The 10,000-nt window shown below is 42.4% G+C and overlaps 1 protein-coding gene across 2 annotated transcripts in view; it reads left to right on the top strand.

Annotated features, from left to right (window-relative positions):
- The window catches only part of LOC117475891 (chloride channel protein 2-like), a gene marked incomplete at its 5' end in the record, with an annotated part of 70,427 nt that overhangs the window by 11,675 nt on the left and 48,752 nt on the right, over positions 1-10,000 (top strand). For both annotated transcript variants that reach the window (XM_034122232.1, XM_034122231.1), the window contains 3 exon segments: positions 2,849-2,918; positions 4,244-4,354; positions 9,266-9,479. In XM_034122232.1, the coding sequence (XP_033978123.1) occupies positions 2,849-2,918; positions 4,244-4,354; positions 9,266-9,479 (395 nt within the window).

Here is a 10,000-nt window from a genome sequence, read left to right as displayed (position 1 = left end):
TTATTACGTTTTCAGTCTCCGTGTGTGGGAGGAAGAATAACAGATGGAAGAGGAAGAGCATCCACGAGACAAATTACTCCGTCTCTTTTTCCCATAAGGCCCATGTTTGTGTATTAAACTGCTTTTTTGTTCTGGTAATCTCTGACGGCAGCTCTGATTCTCGTCTCTGAGTCACGATGGCGAGCGTGGGTGTGTGTGTGAACACCTACGCTCGTATGTGTGTGTATGAGGTGTGTGTGTGTGAGGTGTGAACACAGTGTATGGTTACCGGAGGAGATCCATTACTTCACCATGGCAGCCGCCTTAATTACAGCTAACTATAGACGCAGCGGAGGGAGAGAGACGGAGCAATGAGTGTAATTAAAAAGTCTATTTGAAAGCATGACATTATTACACAGAGGAAGTTTGTCTAATGGCTTGTACACCACTCAGATTTATACTTCTTATTCTGTGCACGCAAACAATGAATGTCACAAATGTTCAACTCTGCCGAAAGACTGGCCTGGTTCAAGTGAAATGTGTGTGTGTGTGAGTGTGTGTGTCTGTAATAGCCTAAATACATTTTGTAAAATGAAAACATGAGACTTAGTGATTTTAAATTCATTACCAGGGTTTTTTTTTTTTTGCAGAAATCCAGAAAACTCTTTAATATAAAGTGTGTGTGTGTCACAAGTATCCAGCTAGCTTAACATTTTGCAGTTACCCTTATTTTCTTACATACTTACATGAATAGATGCATTCCACTTGTATATGTTTAAAGTGGACCTATCATGCTATATTTGAAAAATATATTGTAGGGCCATACCTATACAAAACATGTCTGTGAAGTGTTTTGCTTCAAATACCAAACAAATCACCCATTGTAGCCATGCCTCATACTGCTCATACCCCTCTATTACAGCCCTGTTCCAAACAGGCTGATTCTGCTGCTAGCCACGCCCCTTTGTAGCTGCTGCTAGCCACGCCCCTTTGTAGCGTCACGCAGCTTTCCCCTGCTAGAGAGTTTTCTACGGGGAGAAGCTCAGCTAAATGCTGCGGTGATTAAATGCCAGGTTATGCTCCTAACCACTTCTAGCTTTATTTCTGAAACAGTATGGAGCTCAAACCTTTCTGTCTCGCAGGGTTTACCACAAGGACATTAAGTTACACATATTCTCTCCAGTAGCCTACAGCGTTAGCTCCATGGTTAGCTCTGAGTGTTAGCATGCTTGCTAATGTAAACACGGAGCATATTACTCCCAAAACACGCCGCGCATTGTTTCTGATTCAGCACATAGCTTGACATGTTCTTTCTTAAGTGTTTACCGCTAGAACAGTGCCATTATATGTATTATATATATAACAACTTTACTCTAAGTGCCTCCTGCAGACATCCCGCTGAATACACAGACACACAGCTGCGACTGTATACGGAGACGATAGGTTGGGACGTGTCACGTGTGCCGGAGACGATAGGTTGGGACGTGTCACGTGTGCCGGAGACGATAGGTTGGAACGTGTCACGTGTGCCGGAGACGATAGGTTGGAACGTGTCACGTGTGCCGGAGACGATAGGTTGGGACGTGTCACGTGTGCCGGAGACGATAGGTGCGCACGGAGGAAAAGAGAAAGGGTTTTGTTTTCTGACACTTTGTGAGTTCCCTGACACACCGGGGACACCTATTTATGTATAAAAGACAACAAAAAGTGCATTTTGCATAATAGGTCCCCTTTAAGTAAAATACGAGGCAACAGGTGTGAGGTACAAGGGAGCTGCTTAGCTTAGCATAAAGACTGGGAACAAGGGGAAAGGGCTATAAAGTGATATTGTTATAGATTGACAGCTCAAAATTACATAAAATAACTTCCCCCCCCCCCCCCCCCCCCCCCGGTCAAAAGCAGTCCAACATGAGTCATTTTACCGAAAAGTACATGCCTGATATCCTCTTAAACAGGACAGTAAAACAGGAAGTTAATCTCATTCTCAATTTCTCTTCCAGGCGTCCTGTGTGTTGCTGTGCACATTGTGTTAAAATTATAACTTCAGTAAAAGTTCAACACTGTAGTTTTTACCAATGTTCAACAGAGCGCATGTTCACAGTGAAAACTGATTTTAAGCCTCATATTTAATTGTTCTTTTGGTTGTTTCCAGATTGAGCACGAAGCAAAATGTTGCCCCTCATTAGAAGTCGATTTGCGCAGGAATTTGTGTGTGTAGTCTGTTGGTATTTACTCAATTTGAGTCAAAAACCGTGTGAAGTCTTCTCTCAAAATCAATGTGATCATGCACTGAAAATGTGCTTAGTCGGCTAACTCCAATGTCAAGGATATGATGATTGATCATATATTTACTGTAGAAATGATCAATTTCAACCAAGCTGTGCCGTGTGTGAACTGGATTCTAATGAGAAATCTAACTTCTAAAGAGTTCACACTAGTATTTATTAGATCTCTATACTTTTACACCATCTTAAGAATCAACTTTTTCTTTCCAAGCCCCCTTTAAGACTCATATCTGTGTAACCTTTTTATTTAAACTCCCGATAATGCTCACACATTGTCAGTGGTGACATTTCCCTCTGTTTGCCTTTTCCTAATTAGCCGTCTCTTCCGCTGGCCTGGCACAGTGACGGCCAATCAGTGGGCCGCTCATTACCCAGGGTTCATTGCAGGGTCTTTGTCAAATGAAGAGTGAAAGTGACAGCTCAATCTAACCTCAGCAATAAGCTCCGCATGGCCGCCTCCTCACTGATAGAGGACTCAACTTTTCTATCATCGGGATGGCAGTGGAGAGTTAATTGAAATGCCACCATGTTCTGTCTTTTTTTATGTCTTCTTCTTATTTAACTTTCTCTTGTTTCTGCCTTAGTTCTGGATGTCAGCGCTGGCCACCACCATCCCTGTGCCCTGCGGAGCCTTCATGCCAGTATTCGTCATTGGTAAGAATCTGTGTGTGTGTGTGTGTGTGTGTGTGTGTGTGTGTGTGTGTGTGTGTGTGTGTGTGTGTGTGTGTGTGTGTGTGTGTGTGTGTGTGTGTGTGTGTGTGTGTGTGTGTGTGTGTGTGTGTGTGTGTGTGTGTGTGTGTGTGTGTGTGTGTGTGTGTGTGTGTGTGTGTGGTGTGTGTGTGTGTGTGTGTGTGTGTGTGTGTGTGTGTGTGTGTGTGTGTGTGTGTGTGTGTGTGTGTGTGTGTGTGTGTGTGTGTGTGTGTGTGTGTGTGTGCCGGCCTGTGAGTGTGTGTTTGTGTGTGTAGTGCAATGTAAGTACAATTGTCTGTGAGAGTGAAGTTGCTGAGAGTTACACGAGTAGATTGATACCACACTTGTATATATGAGTTTTAATTGTAGCTCAGCCGTTTAGCCTAGCTTAGCATAAGAAGCAGTGTGTGTTAATGAGTGTGTGTTTGTATTTGTGTGTGTAGTGCAGTGAAAGTAAGTTCATCTGTGATAGTGAGGTTGATGAAAGGTACAAGAGTAGATTGATACCACACTTGTATATATGAGTTAAAACTGAAGCTACAGTTTTAATTGTAGCTTAGCCGTTTAGCATAGCTTAGCATAAGAAGCTGTGTGTGTGTGTGTGCATGAGCGTGTGTGTTAGAGCAGCCAAGGAAAATGTGTCTGTGAGAGTGAAGTTGCACGAGAGGTACACGAGCAGATTGATACCACACTTGTATATGTCCGTTAAAACTGAAATGATGACCAATTAGCCTAGCTTAGCATAAATACAGACTGGAAATGAGGTAAAAACTGCTAGCCTGGATCGGTCCAAATATTTACATACCAACACTACAAAAGCGTACAAATTAACATAATAAGCCACGCCTGTCTAATCAGTCACTGGGAGGTAACCAGTACTTTTTATTCAAATACTTAAACTACATATTCTGCACTTGTACTTCAATATTTACTGGTTATTGAGCATTTGTACATTGCTTTATTACTACTTTCTTTCTTATATCACTAGTTATTGTTCCCATTGTTGATTTGTTGTGTGTGTGTGATGTGTGTGTGTGTGTGTGTGTGTGTGTGTGTGTGTGTGTGTGTGTGTGTGTGTGTGTGTGTGTGTGTGTGTGTGTGTGTGTGTGTGTGTGTGTGTGTGTGTGTGTGTGTGTGTGTGTGTGTGTGTGTGTGTGTGTGTGTGTGTGTGTGTGTGTGTGTGTGTGTGTGTGTGTGTGTGTGTGTGTGTGTGTGTGTGTGTGTGTGTGTGTGTGTGTGTGTGTGTGTGTGTGTGTGTGTGTGTGTGTGTGTGGGTGTGTGTGTATCAGGGGCAGCGTTTGGTCGTCTGGTTGGAGAAAGCATGGCAGCCTGGTTCCCAGATGGCATCCACACAGATGGCACCATCTACCCGATAGTGCCGGGAGGCTACGCTGTCGTGGGTAAGTTAGAGTCACAAACATGGCACCCTACTCTCTGTTTTCTCACTTTCTAAAGTGTTATATAATGTTTTTGTTTGACTCTTTTCCTCAAAGCCATTTTAAGTTTTGCTCTAGCTCTTAAAATATAGGAAAAACATGATAAGGATTCACTTCCTGGTTCTTCTTTTTGGACATGAAACACTCAGTTAAATGGTTTTATTGAGGGTTTGCATTACAAGTCTTCTTATATATGTTCGATATAACTCTCAAGTCAATCAACTTGTGTCCAGATTAAAGGGGACCTACAGTATCATGCAAAATGCACTTTTGTACGTCTTGTATACATGAATATGTGTCCCCGGTGTTCCAGGGAACTCACCAAGTGTCAGAAAACACAACCCTCTCTATTTTCCTCCATACCCAAATCTCTAAAAAAGGGGCTGCAACGGATCTGATAAAAACTGATCCAGATTTGAACACTGTCCTGACGTCAGGACGGTGGCACTACGGCTATTGGGCCAACTCCACCAATCAGGAGGAGACAGCCACGGCCATTGCCGTTCGAAAGCGCTGGAGACGCTGTAGTACATATGCCAGGCCTGTAGGTGGTGCTGTTCTCACTGAATCAGCCCTTGCTAAAACAGGGGTAAAAAATGTCAAATTGAGCAAAATGAGGCATGGCTAAAATGCATGATCTGTTTGGTATTTTGAAAAAAAAAAAGTATAAATATGCCTTATATAGGTATGGTCCTACACTATATGATTCAAATATAGCATGATAGGTCCACTTTAAATGATGAATATCTGTGATTGCATCAGTTTTGTGATCCAGACGATGTGTTTTTTTACTACATTAGTTTCCTGTGAGGCATCAGTGGCTCCACTTGAGTAAAATAGACTTCTCTAGACACCGTTCAAAGAAAATAAATCAAGATAAATATTTCCTCCAGCTCCAGGTTAAGACTCTAACCAGACTCTGATGAAAGGAGGCACAGGATATGATCAGACTCAAACACTCGAGACAGAATCAAATTAAGTCCAGCAGAAGCTTGAAATATGCCTGCTAAACATTTCAGACACCATCCGACAAACAACACACTTTCACAGCCCGAATGCTCAGGATCTACTTAAAAGTTTAGAAGATGAAAAAGCATCTTGTGAATTTAAAACTAAGGAAAAGAAAGGGGACCAGTGGAGTTGTTGTTGGCCCTTGATTCATGGAATAAAATGTGGCATATAATCGAATGTATTCTCCAACTTCTGGCTCAGTTTTAGTGAATTGAATTGTTTAGGTATTTCCCATTTCTCTACTCAACATTATCTTTTTTCAGGGACGTTATGTGTCTGTCATGGTTTGAGTGACTGTTTGTTTGTCAGCAAAACTACGGGTAAACTACTGTTTTTTTTTTTTTTGGAGAGATCTGAATTACAGGGCGGACATTTCGAAATGGGAAATTTGTTAAAATAAAAAAAACGCAATACATTTTAGGTCCTGCCAACGCCATCTGTCTATCAATAACTACACTCTCTTAAAGGTCCCCTATTATACTATTTTTCAACATTATATCACAGATCTCAGATATATACAGAGCCTGTCTCTGATTGGCTGAAACACCAAACAGATCATTGCAGCATTACCCATAATCCCCTCTGTTTCAGCCCTGTTTCCAAAGTGCTGATTCTCTGTCTGTTACTTTAGATGAAAATAAGGAGCCCCTCCCCACGCCCCTCTGAGAGACATTTGGTTAAAAAGAACTCAATGGTGCTCTAGGAGGAGATTCAGGTGATAAGGTGGGGGGGGGGTTACCTTGGTTGCTGATTGGCTAATGGTTACACAAGACAAAACATCGTTATGACATCACAAAGTGGCCAAAATCTGATCAGCTCATTTTCAGACAGGTTTTTATAAAAATGGATCAGGACAAAAAGAGAGAGAATCTTTGTTCCTGAAACTTTCAGAGTCTCTTTCCACAGAGGGGACACATGTTGATGTAGAAGAGACATGAAGAAGAGGGGACACATGTTGATGTAGAAGAGACATGAAGAAGAGGGGACACATGTTGATGTAGAAGAGACATGAAGAAGAGGGGACACATGTTGATGTAGAAGAGACATGAAGAAGAGGGGACACATGTTGATGTAGAAGAGACATGAAGAAGAGGGGACACATGGTGATGTAGAAGAGACGTGAAGAAGAGGGGACACATGTTGATGTAGAAGAGACATGAAGAAGAGGGGACACATGTTGATGAAGAAGAGACATGAAGAAGAGGGGACACATGTTGATGTAGAAGAGACGTGAAGAAGAGGGGACACATGTTGATGTAGAAGAGACATGAAGAAGAGGGGACACATGTTGATGTAGAAGAGACATGAAGAAGAGGGGACACATGTTGATGTAGAAGAGACATGAAGAAGAGGGGACACATGTTGATGTAGAAGAGACATGAAGAAGAGGGGACACATGTTGATGTAGAAGAGACATGAAGAAGAGGGGACACATGTTGATGAAGAAGAGACATGAAGAAGAGGGGACACATGTTGATGTAGAGGAGACATGAAGAAGAGGGGACACATGTTGATGTAGAAGAGACATGAAGAAGAGGGGACACATGTTGATGTAGAAGAGACATGAAGAAGAGGGGACACATGTTGATGTAGAAGAGACATGAAGAAGAGGGGACACATGTTGATGTAGAAGAGACATGAAGAAGAGGAGACACATGTTGATGTAGAAGAGACATGAAGAAGAGGGGACACATGTTGATGTAGAAGAGACATGAAGAAGAGGGGACACATGTTGATGTAGAAGAGACATGAAGAAGAGGAGACACATGTTGATGTAGAAGAGACATGAAGAAGAGGGGACACATGTTGATGTAGAAGAGACATGAAGAAGAGGAGACACATGTTGATGTAGAAGAGACATGAAGAAGAGGAGACACATGTTGATGTAGAAGAGACATGAAGAAGAGGGGACACATGTTGATGTAGAAGAGACATGAAGAAGAGGGGACACATGTTGATGTAGAAGAGACATGAAGAAGAGGGGACACATGTTGATGTAGAAGAGACATGAAGAAGAGGGGACACATGTTGATGTAGAAGAGACATGAAGAAGAGGGGACACATGTTGATGAAGAAGAGACATGAAGAAGAGGGGACACATGTGGATGTAGAAGAGACATGAAGAAGAGGGGACACATGTTGATGTAGAAGAGACATGAAGAAGAGGGGACACATGTTGATGTAGAAGAGACATGAAGAAGAGGGGACACATGTTGATGTAGAAGAGACATGAAGAAGAGGGGACACATGTTGATGTAGAAGAGACATGAAGAAGAGGGGACACATGTTGATGAAGAAGAGACATGAAGAAGAGGGGACACATGTTGATGTAGAAGAGACATGAAGAAGTGGATTTTGCATAATAAGCGACCTTTAAAAAACCGAATACAGATGATCAAATGTAATATATTCATCTTTGTTATAGAGGACAGCACCTGATCTAGATAGGGTGTGTTCCTGTAGTCACTTGCATCCCCTAATGAAGCAGCGTGGCTAATGAGATGCGGTGCTGTTGTTGTGCGTCCTCCGCTGTGCGACCTGTTGACAGCCGTGCTCATCGTGCCTCTGTTTCCCTGTTGTTGTTGATTATCTGTTGTTGCACAGTAGCTGGTGACTCAGACCTCTTTCATCTCTCACCCTCTCGCTTTAAGGGCTAAATGTTAGGATTGGCAGAAGCATTTATGAGAGGAGGAGAGGCGCATTCAGGCCTAATTATATTACAAAAAAGAACAATGAGCGCGTCTCACACCCACCATCTGCTCTCCTCTCTCTCTGCACTATATTTGAATGCTTTTTCATTCTCTACTTTATTAAGTTTCTCATCTCATTTATCAGATTGCACTCATTCATTTTCTCTGTTGAGCAGTGAAGGCACCATTTACCTCATGCTGCTTTTTCAAATTGCTTTTTTTTTCAGAACACTTTATTTTGGGGGGGGGTGAAAAAATGTAGGTTTTGCTTTGAATAAGTTGATGTTTGCCATATGGACAAATACGATTGTGGGGAGAGGAAATCTGGTTTGTTGGGATGAGAGAGCCAGAAAATGGATGAGAATGTTTGAGTTAGTTATTTGTAAAGTTGTACGGTTGAATGGGCTTGCTCTATAACGCTGTATACCACATATATGATCGTATTGAACAGAATTAGAGTCATATTGATATTGTGTACTCTTCTGTGTTGGCAGCAGATTAACTGAATGACCATCCATGCTTATGATAAAACAGAAACTCATATTATATTACATTACATGTCACTTGTTAGACACTTTTATCCAAAGCGACTTACATACATTCAGTACTGTGGATAATCCCCACAGGAGCAATTTGGGGTGAAGTGTCTCAGGGGCACAACGACATGCTGACTGCAGTGGGGACTCGAACTTGCTATCCCTTGATTCGAAGTCCATCATACTATCCACTGAGCCACAGCCTCATATGTATCATTGTTTATTTATTGTATGTGTTTTTACACAGTTTTAGGACAGTAGGTGTGTTAGATTCTCTCTGACAGTGTATATTTATTTCCCCACTAAATGGAGAGATTACCTGCCACAGGAAACGCATGAAAATACAATAATTTGAAAGCGTGTTTCTTGGCAGTGTTATTTAAGATAAAGTGTTAGCAGTAAAGGCATCAGTGTAATGTATTTGCCTTTGGTGCAAATAAAGAAAACGAATGTTACATTGCTGGAAAGATATATAGGAATGCAGCTTCTTGGTAATTTGAAACCGTTTTCATTGTGATGGATGATGCCCCTGAAACCCCTTCAAGGCCCTCCTTTATTTAGCACCCAGACCCCACCTTGAAAACCACTGATCTAAACAATGTCTCCTCTCCTCTGTGTTTTTCTCTCTCCACCCAAAGGTGCGGCGGCCTTGTCGGGCGCGGTGACCCACACGGTGTCGACGGCCGTCATCGTGTTCGAGCTGACGGGCCAGATCTCTCACATCCTGCCCGTGATGATCGCCGTGATCCTGGCCAACGCCGTGGCCCAATCGCTGCAGCCGTCGCTCTACGACTCCATCATCCGGATCAAGAAGCTGCCCTACCTCCCCGAGCTGGGCTGGGGCCACCACGAGTACGTACAGTGAAACATGCCCGCACACATTTATCCTCTCACATAAATAATACAAATGATATGTTGTTTCAGCGGCAAGAGTCACAAAAACAAAGCAATGATTAATATGAATATTAATATTGTGAATACTTGACTATTAAGTAATACATTGAAATAGGTCGTTATAGGATGTGAAATTAACAGAGAAAATTGAATTAAGGATGAATCTACAGCTGACTTAGCTTAAAGGGGACCTATCATGCAAAATGCACTTTTGTATGTCTTTTCTACATGAATATGTGTCCCCGGTGTTCCAGGGAACTCACCAAGTGTCAGAAAACACAACCCTCTCTATTTTCCTCCATACCCAAATCTCTAAAAAAGGGGCTGCAACGGATCTGATAAAAACTGATCCAGATTTGAACACTGTCCTGACGTCAGGACGGTGGCGCTACAGCTATTGGGCCAACTCCACCAATCAGGAGGAGACAGCCACGGCCATTGCCGTTCGAAAGCGCTGGAGACGCTGTAGTACATATGCC

Source organism: Trematomus bernacchii, unplaced genomic scaffold (assembly GCF_902827165.1).
Source record: "Trematomus bernacchii unplaced genomic scaffold, fTreBer1.1, whole genome shotgun sequence".
In the NCBI taxonomy this organism is placed as follows: domain Eukaryota; kingdom Metazoa; phylum Chordata; class Actinopteri; order Perciformes; family Nototheniidae; genus Trematomus; species Trematomus bernacchii.
The sequence above is the reverse complement of the archived record's forward strand: the minus strand, read 5'-3'. Positions and strand labels throughout refer to the sequence as shown.